Consider the following 19,558-nt stretch of genomic DNA (forward strand, 5'->3'; position numbering starts at 1 on the left):
AATTTCTGTAATCAGTGCCATCAGTATGTTTTGAAACAGGAAGGTTTTGTGAGAGATCTCATCATGAGATATTTCTTGTGTGACAACTTGGTAATGAAACATTTTTATGAGCCATTAGCTGGGACTGAACCAGCTGGTATTATAGCAGCAGGGTTGCTTTCTAATTACTGATAGATTGTACCTACGTTTCTTCGTGTGTTCAATACTTTTCCCTGTGTTATTTCTCATTATTACACATAATTTATGCCCATGTATGGGTAAATTTCTAGGCATGTGTGGATTGGATTGGTTGTTACCGACATCTGGTGAGAATTTCATCAATAACAACTTTAAAAATATATTTATTAGGCCACAATTGTGGGTGTAAACAAGCATTATATATTTACCCACTGTCTCTGTGTGTATAGACATAGATTCATCAGATACTTCATTAGATACACTTTGTTAGTCCCTGGTTAGATCCCCTTTGTCTTCAGAACAGCTTTAATTTTTCATGGCATAAGAGGTGCTGGAAACACTTTGACGTGATGGCATCACAGTTGCTGCAGATTTGTCTGCTCCACATCCTGTTGCACCCCAACCAAAGGTGCTTCATTGGATTTACATCTATCGACCGCAGAAGCCACCTGAATACAGTGAACTCATTTTCATGTTCAAGAAACCAGTTTGAGATGATCTGAGCTTTTTTGCAACATAGTGTGCTATACTCCCGGAAACAGCCATCGAAACATGGGTACACTGTGGTCACAAAGGGATGCAGATGGTCCGCAACATTACTCAGGTAGACCGTGGTGGCAAGATTTAACAGTGGCCTCAGTTTCCTGTTGTTAGCTGACAGGAGTGACACCTGGAGTGATCTTCTGCTGCTGTAGCCTGTCTGCATCAGGGACTAAATCAGGGATCCTCTTCTACATAAATGAGTGGTTACTTCAGTTACTGTTGCCCTCCTTTCAGCTTGAAGCAGCCTGGCTATTCTGCTCTGATCTGACCACTCGAGGAACTGATGCTCACTGGATATTTACTGTTTTTTGGCCGATACTCTTTAAACCCTAGAGATGGTTTTGTGGAAAAATCTCAGATCAGCAGTTTCTAACATATTCAGATCAGCCCGCCTGACACCAACAACCACACCATGTTCAAAATCACTTATATCACCTTTCTTCCTTTTTTTGATGCTTAATTTAAACTTCACCTGGTCCTCTGGACCGCCGGACCATGTCTACGCACCTAAATGTACTGAGCCGGTACTGTGTGATCAGCCGATTAGATCTGCGTTTAAAGAGTATTTATACACTTAAAAAAAATACTTAAAAAATAAAACACACAAAACCTACAGGCTAAATTTAACTATTATGTCAAATATCACATTTGTAGATGCAAATTATCAGGATACATTAAATGCTACAAACTGAATAAATAAATGACAAAGAATACAACCCTCCAGTAGATGTTAAAAAATAAATAAATAATAAAATACCGTCTTTTCTGAAAAAGAAGCGGGAAAGAAAATAAAGACTACAACTCCCGTCACGTGATTTAAAAATCCCGGAACTACAATGTCTGGTGACGGGAGGTTTTAAGTGGGCTACACGGATGGTCGACAGCCGATGTGTAAAAGCTGTAAAGAGTGCACTTTCTTTTATCGTTTCCAGCCGTGCTATCGAAATTAAAAACTTTAAATTCGTTGCTGTGGGTTTTGTGGCGCCAGCGGCGGCGTTATTTTGAGTTCATGGACAAAGACAAGTGTAGCGATATTGTAAGTAAGCGAGTCTGTTGTTTGCTTTAGCTAAAACGTCACGTTTTCAGCCTATTTTGAGAGCAGCCAGTAGCTCACACGAGCCAGCTAACTGGACTGTGTGGAGTCTGTTCACTCAGCACATGCAGCCTCTGCACTCATGCTTTGTGTACCTTTTGCAGCATGGTCAGTGCTCCTGGATGGAGATGCATCAGTTCCTCGGTGACCTTATCACATCTGGAAACTCCTCAAAAAATCCGCCAGATGTGCTTAATGCAGCATGGGGCGTGGCAGGCGGTGGTGCTGCTGATGGTGCTCTTGGGTTCAAAGCTACATCGCTTGAGCCACTTAGACCTGTTCAGGAAAAGACGGGTGCAGGGGCATCACAGAGGGCGAGAGAGACCAGAGACCGGAGAGAAGGTAGGAGCCGTGTAAATAAACAAGTCCACCCATTTTCTTGTAAATTTAATTTTCCTACTGATGTGGTTCGGTTTGTCCTTCAGCTTTAGATCTGCATCATGCCTGCACCTGCCCTGGCTGCCCTTTCTCCAGTCCCCCTCCTTCATTTGAGACCCTAACATCCAGACAGCCTCTGTCCTTGCCAACACACTCAGAGACCGTATCCCACCCAAAAGATCTCAGTATTGCTGGTCCAGTGAGCCTTAGCATGTGTTTACCAGACTCCACCTTACCCAGCAGCACCACCACTACATCTGAGCTAGAGACCAGCCTGCCCAGCCGATCACAGAACGAGGATGTAGACAGAGGGACTCAGAGCCAGAACCAAAACTCTGATGTGCCTCCTTCAAGAGCGTCTTTGTCCCATCTTTCCATGTTTCCCCACTTGTGCTGTCACCCCAGCCTGCAAACCTGTACCCAGACACTAGGCCGCCAGGAGGGCACAGACTCCCCCTTTTCTCACACCCACGCTCACCATCACTTTCACCACCACCACTGCCCTTTAACGTCCTGTTTACCCTGCCCCCAGCTCGCCCACTCGCACTCTGCTCGGCTCTCCAGTGCTTTTCCGTGCTTGTCTTGCCCTCACTCCTTTCATGCCTGTAATCAGGTGTGCCACCGCCAGCACAGGCAAGCACAGCAGCAGGGGGAGAGGGGCAGGACTTCTACAACCTTGCTGTCGTCACTGCATCCCTGCATGCACTGCTCCGCCTCATTTTCTAGACCGTCCCAGCTGCTACAACACCAGTGCTCCGAGCATGCCCACAAACCAGCCGGGTTCATTTGCACAGAGTGCGGCAGGGCCTTCAATTCACACAGCAACCTCCGCATACACCTCAATGTGCACACCGGTGCACGGCCCTACTCCTGCTCCGACTGTGGGAAAAGTTTCAGTCAGTCTGGAGCGCTGAAGATCCACAGGCGGATTCACACGGGTGAAAAGCCATATTCATGTGGCTTCTGTGGCAGAGGTTTCCCCCATCTGGCAGGGGTGCGTGCCCACCAGAGGACGCACACAGGAGAGAAGCCCTACCGCTGCACCCAGTGTGGCAAGTGTTTCACCCAGTCTGGAGCGCTAAAGATCCACACTCGCATCCACACAGGGGAGAGACCCTTTATCTGCAGCATCTGTGGGAAGGGCTTTTCCAACCGCTCCGGGATCCGTTTCCACTACCGCACAGTCCACGGGCTGGCTCCTGAGGTCACAGGGGAGACCGGAGGCGTGTACCGAGGACCCGCAGGTCGTGCTTGTCAGCCCGGGCGCCCCAGAACTACACCCCCAACCGGCGCCGTGTTAAATGCACCCAACAGTCCAGGTATTGACTCACATGCAGCACCGAATACTCGAGATTCCTCAGATTTAATTGCTTCTCATCCCACCTCTACACCGATCAGTGGGAATGAGGGCACATCTCAGCCAGAAGGAGCAAGAGAGGGACTGCCGTATGCATGCGAAGACTGCGGCCTGCGCTTTAAAGACGCGCCGTCCAGGAACAGACACCAGTCTCTGGTGCATTACTCCCATGAGGGAAGAGAGGAGGAGGGGCAGAGGGAAGAGTTCAGCACAGATGCTGAAAGTGAAAGAGAGTGAATTACTGCTGCTGGTAGATTATAACAGACTGAACATCTTATGGAATCTGTTCTTTAAGCAAAACTGCTTTCAAATTGGAAATTCAGTAATATTGCACTCCTTTTTAAGCGTTTTTCTGATATTTCACACTAAGATTGTGCTGAAACTCAACGCTAAACCTTTTCTGTTTAAACACAACCACAGTTTACTTTTATAATTCATGTATTTTTTTTTTTTCTATTCTCCATCAGCTTTTCAGTCCTGATGTATGTGAGTGAAGTGTCGTGTATGTACAGATTTACCCGTGTTACATTTTAGTAGTCCTTTATTTATCTAGGTAAAAAAAATCTCATTTCCAAGAGAGCCTGATGTCCATCCATCCCACACACACCAAACCAACTGGTTACTAACACATCTGTGTAATTGTGCCTTATCCAGCAGTGGAAGAGATGTAGTCCCAGTGTTGTAGTATATGATACCAGAGAGCATGTCACATTAATGTAACTTGATGGGCTTTTAGTAACATTTTAATATGGGATTGAGGACTGCCAACTGGCTCTTTTTTATACAAAATGCCTTGAAATAGGAACAAGTACAATTTTATATGTTAAATATGGAACTGTAGTAAACATCAGTGTCACAGGTTTAATTAAGTTATTTAGTAACTTAATCATTTATAAAACCATATGTATTCTATACAAAAAACAAAACTTTCCATGGGATATAATATAAAGTAAAAAAAAAAAAAAAGAATACAAGTATACAAATATAAGTATTATAATTTTTTTCCACTTAATTCTGAGAAAGGTGCTATACAGCAGCAAAGGCCTAACAAACAAGGCCAGTGGACGTGTTTTTTAAAAAAATGTTAACATTTTGCGATAACTCGGCCTCCAGCAGAGGAACGTACTCTTCCTCTGGAGACTTGTTTAACTAGACAGTGCATTTCTTTCTCCAGGAAAAGTGGCTGAATCACAGGGCTGTTCATCCAAGCAAAGGACAGTCCTTCCTAATCGTGTCATCTTATTGCCTTTCGTGCCTCTCAGTTGTACTACAATCCAAGCAGTTATTTTTAGCTGTTGGTATGTTACCAGGTGATAATTATCTGAGCAGACAAATAATTACAGAGTCCATTATTGCTTGACGTCTGAAGCTCGTGGCAGCCACCTAGTGGTTATGTGTAATTATAACAGTACTCTTTGTTACAGGTTACAATTTATAGTGCTTCATAAATGTTGTTTTTGAAATGATACATTGTGAATACAATGCTTTGTACCATTTTTTTTGCTTTAATTTGTGGAGAAGACTACACATACATTTCTGTATGTGCTTTTGGAAAGTGCAGTTATGTGATTAAACATTTCACCAAACAGTATCTCTGAGACACAAACTGAGCCTGTATTTATTTGTGCAATATGAGGAAAAAAAAAAACTATCCCATACTTCTTTGATGGAAATATCTGCCTCCATGTGGCTCCCAGTGTTTAGTCTGAAAACCCTCATATGCATAGTGATCCAAAGTGACTTCCTTGGGCACATCACTCATGGGATGTCCAGTTAGTGCATTCTGAACAGCACTGTCCAGCTCACTGTTCAACTTCAGACCACTCCAAGTGTTGCTCTGGTGCCAACACACATTTCAACTCCAAAGAGCCTTTTCCTGAGTCTAAGCTTGCTGTGCTCACAAAGGATCTTCATATGTGTGTTTCTGTGGTAAAGAGTCACAAGACTTGGGCTCTGCATAGACAACACTGACTGGTCTTGGTCCATTGGCATGTAGCGCGGGAGTGCAGTAGCCATTGAAGAGCACCCTGTGTGAGGGGCAGTCATACTGACTGTGGCTGGATGTCGGTGCAGGAATGATGCTGGAGTCAGACGGCTGATCTGAGAACGGAGTGGCATACTCGGGCTCTGGAGGAAGTGGCTCTGCATACTCGGGCAGGGAGCCAGGAGTATCATAATGGCTGCAGGTGAAGGGGGTAGTATAACACTCTTCTGAAGAAGGTTTAAAAGTTGAGCCAACTTTATGTCCAATAGGTGCAAGAGCTGGCTCAGCATAGTCTGGGAGGATCAGAGAAGAAAAGAGAGAAGGTAAATGTAAGATAAGGCATACGAGATTTTTTTTTTTTCCCTGGTCACCTGACGTACAGCAAACCTTCTCACACTGCAGGTATCAGATAAACTATGCTCTGAAAACCAAAAATATGACACCATGTGTCATATTTTTGGTTTCTATAGAAATTAGGTACACCTTTATCACTTAAAAGACCTGCTATAATTATTAGTTAGACTTGAAAAACGACTGAGCTGGCAAACAGGATACAGACATGAAGAGCAAGCCAATCAGTCAGGAAATTATAAAGCCCAAAGACTGCTCAGTAAAGACATCAGGCAACTTTAATGGCAGTGTTAGATCACAGCCAGCTGATGGGTTAGTTGAGCACAGAGAGGTAACTTAACAGCTGTGCTAGCTCTGCCTCAGTCTCCCACCACCTGCCAAGGCAGCTCGCTCTCTGAGCAGTATTTGCATTTCAGGGAACAGTATTGTGTTTTGTATGCATTCATTTAATTTTCTTTGTTCTTTTTATAAGTACTTTAAAAAACAATCAGATAAGGGCAGCATGACCACATCTAGGAGTAGGGAATGTATATCAGGCGTTTACTTGTAAATAAGTACACAACAATAACTTGAGCTTATTATAAAATATCATTTGTATTTTTGGCCTTTTCAGCTTCATTGGTCAGAGCAGTGACTAACGTGAAGCTTGTTCTCTTTCTATGGATAAAACTTTCCCCTAATTATAAACATGTTTTGGGCGTCAACTTGAAAGAAAGGCAGTTGTCAAATGTAAACGTGAGATCAGAGGTCAAACGTGACATGATATTTGGATCTATCCTGTATCGTGACATTCAGTATCTCCATATGCCGGTATATCATTTCCTAATTGTTGCCAATAAGAAGAAAAGCAGCAGAATTTTAAGCACAGTCTTAAAGATCGACCTTTTATGAAAATTAATTACTATGTAAACTTCACCGTAAAGAAGAGGTCAGAGGTCAAATGTGACATATTTCAAATCTTTCTACATGCTGACAATACACACCTTACAAGGCTTCTATACAGAAATAAATCATTAGGTTGACCTTGAAGACCTCAGTGCATGTAAGGCAAATTATAAATTGCTTGTTAACATGACCCCAACCTGCAGCCCTGCAAAGCTTTTATCATTTCGAGCTGTCGTGTTTACAGACGGAAACAGTGACACGCACATAAACGCTACCAATGAAATGACCTACCTGATTGACCTAACTATAAATAAGACCAATAAGAGAGTAGCATCAATCCTACAACTATGGCAGAAAGTTAAAAATCCAAACTGTTTTGATAAAGACACAATAAACCAGTGAATACATTTATTCACTCAGTGTTGCCTCATAATTTGGATTTGGCAGTTGAACTGGATTAGTTTGAGGGGCCCGGGTACATTACATAACCCTCACAGCAGAAAGACATTTAAAAAAAAAAAAAAAAATCCTCATATTTTAATGCGGTGGTCCCCAACCTTTTTTGCACCATGGACCGGTTTAGGTCCGACAATATTTTCACGGACTGGCCTCTAAGGTGTCGTGGATAAATACAACAAAATAAAACCAGTACCAGTACCAAAAAAAGAAGATTTATTCATCACACACAGGAAACTGAGTTAACGATAAAAACGATTTTAAAAAAAATAAATGAATAAATAACGATAAAAAACGATAAAAAACCCCAAAACCATAAATTTCACATCCGAGCCTCAACTCTCACGGCCCGGGGGTTGGGGACCGCTGTTTGAATGGACCAAGTTGTGAAATACTAAAATAATATAATAAATAATATAAATAATAAATAATAATCTTACACATGCAGTCTTTTACATAATGTTCAGATTCTAAAAACTGAAGCTGCTGTATCCTAAAGACATGCGAGGTCTGCTTTAGAAGCCAGCTTCTTTTACTTTCAGCTTCTTGAAGTGCCTGCACAACAACAACAAAATCTGAATTTTAATAAAATCTGTTCTTCCCTTTATTCATGCCACCCAACCACAGAGCAGCCTGGTGTTCTTTCTGTTAGCAGCGGCTCCTTTTTTCTCTCCACAAAATGACTCGAGTTCAGCTTTAACTTCATCTCTGCATAGCATCCGGAACGACTCTGGCTTATCCTAAAAGCTGCTCTGAATTCTGTGAGGTAGTTTTCCTCTGAAGACTTTGTTGGCGCACAGACAGACTCTACATTTAACAGAGTGAAGATGTGCACCGCAATTCCTGTCTGGGTGCTTTTCCAGTCATGGGATTTGTCGGCATTTCCGACCAGCAGAACTGTAGCTCCTAAAAGTTCTTGGTTTGGCAGATCAGTAGATCACAGATCACTATTTTTATATGATTTGATGGTTTGATTGCTGATTTTGTTCACCTGGATGTAGCGTTTTCAGTGAAATGCTTCATCCAGATGAACAACATCAACTTTTTATGATTTCCTGACCTGGATGATTGAGCATGCATCAAGACATTTTTACACAAACTTAAACACACAGATACTAAATGTGTACTAAAACATCTAGCAGGCTACTTTCGATAATGGGAAAAACTCTACTTCTTGTTTACATCTTGCAAAGCAATTTCTGGAAAACTTCTGCTTCTTTTCTACCAAATAGCTGTCTCTGACTAGGACAATGCAGAGCGCTGCATGAGAAGCCTGGCCACCAACAACGTCTCATCTAATCGCAGGGATGAGGGCTGACGGTCTAGCACTTAGATCCATCCAGACTACTCTTTGTCCTTGCAGAAGACGCCGTGGTGTGGGAGGCCTGGACTTTCAAGAGCACACAGGGAGTCTAAGACCCAGAGCTATTTTAATTAGACAGGCTTTACTGGGGGCTTTAATTGTCTTAGCATTGACCCTCTGTCCTGTTTATCACTGGACCTCTCAGAGAAGGGCCCCCTCACTGAGGGAAGGGGTAAGGGAGGCAGAGATGGGACTGCTGAGGGGGGGGGGAGTAGGCTGAGTGCCTTGTATCGAGCTCCAATTAAATGGTCTCTTTCAGTGAGCCTCTGTGGACCAAAGAAAGGAATGTTTATGCTGTGACCGGGTGATGGGCTGAGCCAGAGGAAAGAATGGACAGCCCGTGGAGAGAACTGTTTGCCTGTCAGGCTTGGCGTGAGCTACTCAAACTGACCACTGAAGCTAGAGACTATTAGAGTGGGAAAGATGGGGAGCCGAACACTTAACAGCACAAATAAACTTCAAAGGTAGCAGCTGATGACACTTGCAGAAAAACAAAGCAGCACCAGCAGCTTCCCTTAATTAATAAAAATCTGAATTCTCACCATTAAGAGGGGGGTTTGGTAGTGCATCGTGGACGTTTCGAACCAGAGGGTACGACTGTGAGCCAGGAAAACTCTTTTCCTTGAAACTTTGACAACCTACAAAAAAATCATAATCATAAAATCATTGCCACATTAAAAAAGGACTCAGAACTAAAAAGTATATTTAAAAAAAAGAATCTGAAAAGTGCTAGACTTACTTGTGGGGACAGAGTAGGAGTACTTCATTTGTGAATCTTTTTTCCTACAATTTCAAATAACAAAAAACAAACTCAGAGGGTGAATAAACCCATATGGAAAAGAAATAGTAAAAACTATAGTAAAGACTTGCATAAGATGTGGCCTACTTCATATAGTGAATCATATAAGGCTTATATGATTTACTCATGAAAGTGGCCACTTTCTCATTACTTTCTTATATTGTTTTAGTAAGTATCCAAAGCATACACGTTTCATTTATATAATTTTTCAAGGGATCTTATATCCGTTTTCACTCTTGTATGCTTTTCATACAAGTTTCACACAAGACAGATACAAACTTTATAAGATTTATATATATCTTTTCCATATTGAAAATCAGTTTCAGTGACAGTATGCCCACACTGGAAAGTTAAACATTAATACATGTGCAGTACCTTCGCTTCAACCAGAATCCAGCCAACACACAGCTGCCACATATCATCAGGCCGAGGGCCACGCCCACTGCTACTATTACTGGCTGACTGGAGCCTGCAAGAGTGTTAAAGTGTCTGAGTAAACAGCTGAACAAGTGTGAGGAAGGAATGCTGTTATTACAAAGTACAAAGTGCTGCCTATCAGATTAATGGCTATATTGCCCTGTTTGCACTGGTGTGACTCCAATCTACTCGTATAAACTTCACACAGGTGAGTTGGTGGATGGCACAAGTACATACTCTGTGTTGTTTCCACTAACACGGTGCTCTCAGTGGTGGTGGGAGTGGGGCTTGGGAGCAGTGGACCCGAGTTAACTTTGATGGACGGAGAGTCTGTTGGGGAATTGTCGAGACAGGAAAACCGTACATCAGGAAACTTGGTTGCAAATCAAATCATGTTAAAAGCAAACAAAACAAACTTTATTGTGGATAATCTGGAAGCTTATGAGTTCCTGCCTACCATCGCCAGGTGGACGGGAAGACCTCGGCGTGGCCTTACTAACAGGACAGCCCAGGACCTGAATCTGAGCTGAAGCCCTCCCATGCCAACTCAGCGGCTGGAGGCGGACAAATCGAGCCACCACAGCAGGAAACAAGCTATTGAGCACTCTGAGGTGTCCATCAGTGTAGGCCTGAAACACCTAAGAGCCACAAAGATGAGTTAGCATCTGCAAGTCTACTGCTTTAAAAAGCTCAGGAATTTGGGGTAGTCAAAGCATTAAGTAGGATACCTACCTTTCTTTCTTTGCTTTCTTTGTAAAGCTTCCAGTTCTTTCTGTCCTTACTAAATAAAAAGATGTAGGATTCCATGTAGTACTCATTTGATCCCGTTGTTACTATTCCTGACAAGAGAGAACAACGTTTGTTTTATTTTGTTTCAAATCAATATTCAAAAAGCGATAAAAGGCTTCATGGATTTTAAACAACAATAATAGCCCATCTCTGATTCATGAAATCACAATAAATTGCTTAAACCAAGCATATTTTGTACACAAATACTTATTATTGTTATCTTTACCTGTGATGGTGCTTCTGTCGCTCAGCTCCATCTCCACCCACGGGCTCTGATCGCTACTGTCTGCTGTCCAGAGCAGGAAGTTATGGCTGAAATCATTATTTCTGCTGTTCCATGACTTTGTCTGCTCTTGACTGTTTTTATCAGCAAAAGATGAGGCGTTTAAAGCAGAAACAGCCAAGTTGTTGTTACACTCTGTTCACGGATCAAAGGAAAACAAACAAACTGATGAATTATAATTTGAGTTTCATAACTTGCCCCGTAACATTTGCCTACACATTTTCATTATAAACCACACAGATTCCCTGTGATGAACTGCATGAACTCAAGAAAGTAATGGACACTGTTTTGCCTTGAAAGTGAGAAGAAAAGAAAGAAAAAAAACAAAAAACAAAACCCCAAACAAATAATGTGCAGAAATGTAAATCGTGTTATTTAAAGAAGCTAAACAGCTAACCGGCCGTTTCAGGTAGTAATGAAGCCTTGAGCTTCAGCGAGGAAGAGCTGTATTTGCATTCCTTGGTGTTCGTGCTACTCCTGCTGTTCTCATCTTTTCTTTACTTCCGCTTTCCCACGCTGTCCAAGTCTTCTCGTTCGCTATTCTATCGTCAACACTCCGATCCACTCGGATTCCTGCCCACCACCTCTGAGTGAATCGGTGTCGGCTTCCTGTTCTTTAAAACTCACTGCTATTCTGTCACTCTGCCTTTCAGACTGTCATTCATGCAACCCATGTCCCCCCAGTCTCCATAACATCCCGGATGTTCAGAGAGTTTCATCCAAGGTCTTTGTTTGCCATCTGCTCCACCACCTGTGTTTACACTTCAGGGGTCCATCCTATTTCCTACCTTTGTTTGGAACACCGCTCCGCCATGCCGAAGGTTGTCTAAACACTTTCCTCAAACATCGTGAACATTAAACATCATCATCTGAAGTTATACAACCCCAATTTAAAAAAAAGAAAAGTTGGGACACTGTGTAACATGTAAAAAAAAATGTTAAAAATGTTAAAAAAAACAAAACAAAAACAGAATGCAGTGATTTGCAAATCTCATAAATTCATTCACAATACAACCTGGAAAATGTTTAAACTGAGACATTTTACTATTACATTAAAAATATGAGCACATTTTGAATTTGATGCCAGCAACATGTCTATTAAAAAATAATAATAAAAAAAACATGTTGGTACAAAAGGCTGGAAAAGTAAGTGGCTCCAAAAAAGAAACAGTTGGTGGAATATTATGCAACTAATTAGGTTAATTAGCAACAGGTCAGTAACATGATTTATTGTAAAAAAGAGCCTCACAGAGAGGCAGAGATTCATTAATCTGCAAAAAACAGGGTCTTGTGAAACAATTATTTTTAATAATGTTGCTCAGCATAAATGTGTGAAGAGTTTGAATATCCCATCTACATGATATCATCAAAAGATTCTGAGGATCTAGAGAAATCTCTGTGTGCAAGGGTAAGGCAAAACTCTGAATCAGATCCCTGTGATCTTTGCATTAAAAACAAATGATTACATCATAGAAATACCTCCAGAAATCACTATCTGTGAGCATAGTTCACCATGCCATTCACAAGTGCAGGTTAAAGCTCTGTCGTCCAAAGAAGAAGAAACCATATGTGGACAACAGTCGATGGTACGGGGGTGTCAGTGCATATTAAATTGGCGTCTGCACATCTATAAAGGCACCACCAGTGCTGAAATGTGTATACAGGTTTTAGAGCAACATGCACTCCCATCCAGATGACCTCTACTTCAGGGAGGGCCTTAATGATCTCAGGAAGACAATGCTAAACCACCTGTGAGAACAGAATGGCTTCATGGTAGAAAAGTCAAGCTACTGAAATGGCCTGGCTGCATTCCATACCTTTCACCAAATTAAAACATTTTGAGTTAAAAGAAGCAGATCCAGAATAAAATATGGCTTTATGAGATCAGCAAATCACTAGATTCTGTTTTTATTTACATTTTAAACAGTGTCACAACTTTTTTTCTTGGAATTGGGGTTGTGAATGTAAAGTCAGGCTCATACCTTGGATGAAAAGCAGCTTCTTTTCAGAAAGTGATCCCCTGTCAAAAGAAGTGAAAAAGAAATATTGATAATCAATACAAATCAGTTACACTAAACTAGCAGCTGGACATTTCCACAAGATCTCATTTTAAAAATGTGGAAAACAAACACATACATTTTCGAAAGGACTCCATTGGCAAAGGTGGATTCATATAGCGTAAGGCTTCTCCCACGATTCACAGTGATATGGCCTCCCTGACTGTCAGATGTAGCTCCTGCATGGACTGCAGACTTGCACAGCACTGAGGTCTGCAGCAGAAGAGAGAGATGGAGCCTTTTCAGACATGTATTTGATAAGAAGCACAGTACAATACAGCTTGGCCTAATGAAATCTGCTGTGCTTACGTCTCTGTAACCATGTTCAGAGTTCCCCCAAATGTCCCCTGTGACCTTCTTGCATCCTGCAGGGCAATACACGCTGAGGAGGAGGAGAAGAACATGTGAGAAATACTTGCAGCTCTACTGAATCCGAGATGAAGACGCAGAGGTCCACGGCTTACCTTAAATGCTGCGAGCTAAAATGAGATCCCCGTTGTAAACATGAAATGAGATCTGAAAACAAAAACAGAAACTTCAATCGGCGCACCTCAAAATGAATCTTTTTTTAAATTTTGACAGCATGTATGGGTGGACCATGTGTCTCGGGCTTACGTAACACCACCTCGGCATTCGCTCAACCACACAAACAGACAACAGACTCTGTGTGAGACGGTCTGGGATGCTACAACTGTGCTATATTCAGGCATGAGTGGTCATCACTGTTGATGTGACTAACGCCTTTGTTACTGTGAGCAAAGCGAAAGGTCCATGTGTGATCACAGCCAACAGACAGTGGTTTGTATGTTTGAGTACAGACTTAGCTCCAGACACTGCTGGATTTCATAAACAACTGAGCAAAAACAGGAAACTATGATACATAGTGCACAGTACACAAGGCCAGAGCCGGGAAAATTAAGACTTAGTCTAAGTATAGGCTATTTAGACTAAGTAAGTAAGGCTACATGGTTATTTAAAAAAAAATACACAAGGAGAATCTGATATTGTGTATCATTTAGTGAGATTTGTGGTTTAATCCATGAATAAACATACTGGTGTATGCATGTTACAACTGGCCGGGATACAAAGAAAAACAAATCAAAAAAACCCTGAAAACAAGAAACAAGTAGCCGCTGGGTTCAGAAGCCTTATAGTGACGAAGACAGGACGACAGTGGGCTTGGAGTGGTTAACAGGCTGAAGAAGAGGAGGGGAGGAGAGCTCGAGTCGGTCCAAGTGACAGACTGAAGCTTGAGGCCTCATTCCATTCAGCCCGAGAGAAGGAGTAGAACTCCTGCTCTCTGAGCAAACACGCCGGAGCCAACATGGAGGCGATGGAGGGTGAATCCCAATAAGCAATGACTCATACACCCACATACACATCAACACACGAGGGCAAATGTGTTATACTGAAGGACAAATATTCACAGAACAGCTAGTGTTATGATTGTATCAGTGTAAACTTAAAAAAAAAGATCTCTCTCACAACCACACTCACACCTATATAACATATAAATCAGGCAAATAACCACAATGTAACAGCTATAACAGCTTTATTTTCCCCTTAAGCTTCTGTGCTTTCAGTGTGTGCATTTATTATATATGGTGCACAGTTGAAGTATTTCACAGGCTCATCCCTGGCCCTGCAGATTACCCAAGGCCAGAAATGCTCTGCTGTTCTGTGGTTTTATTTCCTTCTGCATCAAACTTACTCTGCTATAAATAAACAGTGAAAAAAAATAAAATAAACCAATGCAATCGGAATAACAAAGAAGCTTCCACCAACAGTTACCCAGCATAACATCAGTCAGAAGGCATAAATTATAGGAGTACCTGGGTGCTGATCTGTGGCATAAGAGAGCAGAAACCCTCGTCCAGAGCGATGTGGGCCCGACTTGAACATTATTATTACTTCATTGCTATTAAATGTCACATTCTTCCCGGCTGCATCAAGCTTCCCGCACAGAGGACCTGTGAACACAAATTCCCGCAAACTACGTTTATAAAGCACAAGAACATAAATACATCTGTCAGCACACATGCCAGTGCACTCTACACATCAATTTCCAGCCCTTAATAATGCAGAGTCGACAGTCTGTTAGATAGAAAAACACTAAAACAAAACAAAAAGAAGTTTCTATAAGAAAGTGAGGCGCTGTGAAATCTGATGATGTATACAATCGTCAGTCTAGTGGAATATCTCTTGAATCTCTAAACCCTTATTTTGCAGCTTTCTCCAACTTTTATGCCCTCAGGATACGATGCAGCTGGTTGCAAAACCTACACATGTCTCTTGCGAAATATGGTTTGCCTTTTCTGTCAGTGCATCAACACAATGGCATGTCCTGAGCAAGTTATACAATCCAGACTGGAAGATCATCAGTAATGAGTGGGAACAAAGTCTCTGTCAGCAAGTATGTCAATTAAGATTTGATGAGGACACGGGAGAGTTCCCATCAGACATCTGGTGTTTGACCACATTTTTGCTAATTACACTCTCCCTTAAAATGTGTATTTATCTATTTTAAATTAATGACACAAGACATGTCGCTGTTCAGTAAAATAAGGATGAGAACAGTTTGACCTTTGACTTTGACTTGGAGGGGTGGCCCAATCCTTTAAGGAGCCATGAGACAATACCTGCTGCTGCTAAAACTAATGTGCATGTACCTGAAAGAAAGAATCTAAAGAAGTACATGAGGTTGTTTAAAAGACAGACTTTGATTTCATTTATTTACTAAAAACAGGATGTGTTTGGTTCATTGCCTCAGGGTAACATTATGCAGTTAGACCACTTTTCTTAGGGCAATGATGCTAAAGCAGTGCTTCTAAACTCTGATCCTTCCTTCCTCGCTCCACAACACTTGATTATCTGGTTATCAGGCAGCTGCAAGCTTTTCATTCCCAGCTGCAAAGTTTGCGGGGGTGGGGGTCACAGGGAGAACCTGCGTGCTAATGTTTTGACAGCACTGACTGGTGGGTTATGTGAGCTGGCAAACAATACACTAAAATGAACTCATAACAACTACGGAAAAACTACGATTGGACAGTGAGGGTCATTCCCACAGTGAGGTCAGCAAACCTGATGAGAGTGACAGGGAGTGAAAATAGACCCTAGAATCAGGTCTGAAGGGTCAGTTAAAGGCCATACCTATGTGATGTGTAATACAGTGTGTATGTAAATGATGTTGTATGTACAGTTGTGTGTTGGGAGCTTGGAGAGAGCTTTATGAAGGCAGATGCCACATAGCGCGCACACACGCACGCACGCACACGCATACGGTTAAAAGCTTATATAAAAATTAACTTGATGTTTGTTAAAATAAAAAAAAAAAAGAAACATTTGAGTAAATTGCCTGTTTTTTATGCAAATCTACTACATGAGTATATACAGTAAACAGTGATGTTTTGGTATCTTATAGCACCTTGTTGCTCTAAGACAATGAACCAATTTGTTGACTGATATGTCAACAGAGACCCCCAAACTTGTAAATTAATTTATTCTCCCACCAAAAGTTTTAACTTTATTATTTATTAATAAATAATTAAAACAATCAAGAGGTGCGCTCACCCAGGCTGTGCTCGCCGTTTTTGTCTGTGATCATTACAGAGCCATTGCTGCAGCCTGGACTGCTCTCAACGTCAAAATCTCCAAAGAGCAGTCGCAGCGTGCGCCCCTGTGGTACGCGAAGCCTCCACTTACACCAGGTGTTACTGGGGTAGGTACCCGGATAGTTCTGGGAGGCTAAGGTGCCCGACTCTGGTGCCAGCAGTGTATGTCCACAGCCATTACCTGACACAAAACAAGCACTATAAGAAATCTACAACAAGAAAAAAAGGGCACAGTTCACACAGTAAAAATCAAGATTGACTTCTAACAACTTTTGATTTCCTTTTCTTTCAGCTCCATGTTTCCTAATCACTCACTTCTAAAACTGATACAGAGGTCTTAACCCACACCTCATTTATTAAATTTTCCTTTCAAGGCGCCAGATTTTCTTGTAATGTTGTTAAAGTGGTCTTGAGCGATAGCAGGCTGTCTCTTCACCGACGTTCCATCCAGACCAGAGGAATGTTTTCGTTTTATGTGTTTGTTAGGCCTCTTAACGCTGACCTATGAATCATTCAGACATAAAAAAATACTGGTGGCTACCGCTGCTACCTCTCAGCCTCCGAGTAGATGCACTTGTGGGATAAATTTGAAACTCCTGAGTGATTTTTTTTTAGAGAAGTTGACCACTGATATAAATTTAAAAATCCTTGGTGCCTTCCTTCTTGAGTTATCATGTTTAACTGCTTAAACTTCTGCATTACTAACATTTTTTCCCGGCACTCATCTCAGCACCTTTTGCCTTTTGGTCACAAATCTTTACAAACTGAGTCAGCGGCTAGTTGATTAATATTTTCAACTGTTCAGCTGCTGACGGCAGTGAGCTGAGTGGAATTACAGACCTTTAGGAAAGCCAAAATGACATAACCAGAGACGGATATGTAACTGGCTCTCTTAATTAAATACAAAGAATATTAAAGGCTTTGTTAATACACCATTTCAAGACAGATGAGCAACGAGTCTAATTTGAACACGTACAACACCTCAGGGCATGTTTATCCTTCTGTCATCACAACTTTTAGAAATACCAATGAGGGAAGAGCTCAACTGTAACACCTGTGACCTGCACGTTGGATACAGAGCAAAACATAATTGTTTAAGATGAAGTACCAAGAGGTGCTTTTCCCCAGGCAAAAGCAAGGAAGGAAATAAAAAAAGTATAGTGCTGATATACTACATCTTGCTATGACTAACACTTGAAGAGGAACAGAAAACATAAACATTCAGACGGTTTAAGATTCCTGTTGGTCACAAAAAAAAAAGAAAAAAAAGAACTTGATTCAAAATTTCCTACAGGAGTCACACAGAGATTGGTGTTGCGGGGGTGACAAGCTCAGACACTAACACTCCCCGCCCTCACTCTTCACTCCCCCAGGTAATGTGCTCCAAGAATGGTCAAAACCTGAGGAAGGCACCAGGGTCAGTCTCAGCCTAAACACCAGCGCTGTCCTCGCTTCCCTTAAAAGGCTCCTGACTATTTGTTGACTGGAAGTTACAGGGCAGCCTTCCATTCACCCTGCGTCTCGTCCTGCATCAGCCCAGCCGGTCACCTCCTTCCCAACAGCACTTCAGTTCCTCATATCATAAACCTTTGACTGTTATTGTCCCCCCTCAAGTCCCCAAAGGATTCCCTGGAAATACCACAGCCACATACTGTAACTCTGGGCAGCAGAGCATGGATCTGTCACCTTCCGGAGGGAGGCCACAGGGGACTTTTCCCAGCATTAAAGAGGGAGTAATGTTGGGAAATGTCTGGGTGACCAGTAATTGCCCCCCTGGTCACTGGGCTGTTTCACCCATAGTCTGTTGGGTTCGTGTTCAGCCGGGTCTGACCTGTTTAGAAATCTCTGGAGCTAAACCACAGAAAGCTTGGGTGTTAGGATAGCAGACAGTCAATCAGAAACACGCCAGCAATATAGTTTTCCACTTCATGCTTTGCTGGCAGGTCCTTACAGGTCCACACAGTAGCAGACAGGATGTTCACCTATGCTACCTGTCACTACATCGCCTTATTCAATCCCAGAGGTAGAAATGTTTCCCCCAAACCTGGGCCCCACCAAAGCTGGGGTATAGCATATTTGCTAAGTAAAACAATGATGTATCCAGGGCTTAATCATCTTCCGATGTGCGGAAATCAAAGCCCCAGAGACAGACAAAAACAACACTGAAGATTTGTGGTATGGCTGACTGGTGGAGTCATAGTCTGCAGGGCAATAGCTTGTTTGTCTGTGTGTATATATGGTCACTGTGATTCATAACAGGCCTGACTGATGTGTTGAAAGAAAAAAAAAGACTCTGGGAAAGGATTGCTGGGATCACTGGGTACACACGGACAAGGAAAGAGTTTGTAAAAACTGTTAACATGACTTCCAATCGGCGACCTTTGCACCTTAATACAGATACATTAATACACTTTAACTCTGGCTTAGAGGCGTAAAGATGACCGGAACAGCAAAATATGTGTGGATGTGTACATTGCAGAATACAGGACAAGGTATGGTGACCTTTACAATAATAGTTTCTAAGGAAAATGTATTAAACAGCAATAGTTAGCAGGTTTTTATGACAACAACTAGCTTAAACACAGCAGAAATGTGTTTTAAAGGAATCTGCCCACTGGGTGCTCGTCCTACGTCATCAGTCCTGATTATTAATAATCGTGCCATTAATTAAAAAAAGGGGAAAACTCTTCAAACCAAGCGAGTTACTTATCAGCTCTAGTTGCAGCTAACGAAATGTGCGAAAATCCGTCTCCAACGTCACAATCCTTATCTTCTCAAAAGCGTGAATATAACAGGCGTTTTCTTACCCTCCTGGCCGCGAACACACACCGAACAGACGCTTAAAGCGATCCACAAACCGGCAATGAAAGACTTCACAGCATGCCCGGTGTTTTCCCACTTTGCGAGCATGATTTCAAGGAACTCGGCGAGAAAAAAGTAAGGTGCATGCCTCGCTGACTCGAGGGGTCTTGCTTCAATAAAACTTGGAGCACTGAGTACAGGATATTTACTATT

At 42.1% G+C, this 19,558-nt stretch overlaps 2 protein-coding genes across 2 annotated transcripts; one reads left to right on the top strand and one right to left on the bottom strand.

Moving 5' to 3' along the window:
* Positions 1-1,539: 1,539 nt before the first annotated feature.
* On the top strand, positions 1,540-4,854 carry si:ch211-79k12.2 (zinc finger protein 497). The gene is made up of 3 exons (XM_005456691.4): positions 1,540-1,756; positions 1,918-2,155; positions 2,239-4,854. Exons 1-3 carry the CDS (start codon positions 1,730-1,732, stop codon positions 3,783-3,785), a joined length of 1,812 nt encoding a protein of 603 aa, XP_005456748.1. The 5' UTR covers positions 1,540-1,729; the 3' UTR covers positions 3,786-4,854.
* On the bottom strand, positions 4,733-19,546 carry si:dkey-34d22.1 (discoidin, CUB and LCCL domain-containing protein 1). The gene is made up of 15 exons (XM_005456689.4): positions 19,351-19,546; positions 16,503-16,724; positions 14,765-14,902; positions 13,397-13,448; positions 13,242-13,314; positions 13,012-13,145; positions 12,858-12,895; positions 10,819-11,010; positions 10,536-10,642; positions 10,261-10,441; positions 10,041-10,133; positions 9,762-9,855; positions 9,327-9,370; positions 9,130-9,225; positions 4,733-5,825 (listed from the first exon to the last, which is right to left on the bottom strand). The coding sequence occupies exons 1-15, from the start codon at positions 19,451-19,453 to the stop codon at positions 5,446-5,448; spliced, it is 1,947 nt and encodes a 648-aa protein (XP_005456746.1). The 5' UTR covers positions 19,454-19,546; the 3' UTR covers positions 4,733-5,445.
* Between the last annotated feature and the right edge of the window lie 12 nt (positions 19,547-19,558).

Source organism: Oreochromis niloticus, linkage group LG11 (assembly GCF_001858045.2).
Source record: "Oreochromis niloticus isolate F11D_XX linkage group LG11, O_niloticus_UMD_NMBU, whole genome shotgun sequence".
Classification (NCBI taxonomy): domain Eukaryota; kingdom Metazoa; phylum Chordata; class Actinopteri; order Cichliformes; family Cichlidae; genus Oreochromis; species Oreochromis niloticus.

Excerpts from the sequence above, each read along its gene's own strand:
- si:ch211-79k12.2 (XM_005456691.4), top strand. The coding sequence starts at position 1,730 with ATGGACAAAGACAAGTGTAGCGATATT. Across the intron at positions 1,757-1,917 it reads AAGACAAGTGTAGCGATATT|CATGGTCAGTGCTCCTGGAT; the intron begins GTAAGTAAGCGA and ends TACCTTTTGCAG. Across the intron at positions 2,156-2,238 it reads GACCAGAGACCGGAGAGAAG|CTTTAGATCTGCATCATGCC; the intron begins GTAGGAGCCGTG and ends TTTGTCCTTCAG.
- si:dkey-34d22.1 (XM_005456689.4), bottom strand. The coding sequence starts at position 19,453 with ATGCTCGCAAAGTGGGAAAACACCGGGCATGCTGTGAAGTCTTTCATT. Across the intron at positions 13,315-13,396 it reads TTTAGCTCGCAGCATTTAAG|CGTGTATTGCCCTGCAGGAT; the intron begins GTAAGCCGTGGA and ends CCTCCTCCTCAG. Across the intron at positions 10,643-10,818 it reads CGACAGAAGCACCATCACAG|GAATAGTAACAACGGGATCA; the intron begins GTAAAGATAACA and ends CTCTCTTGTCAG.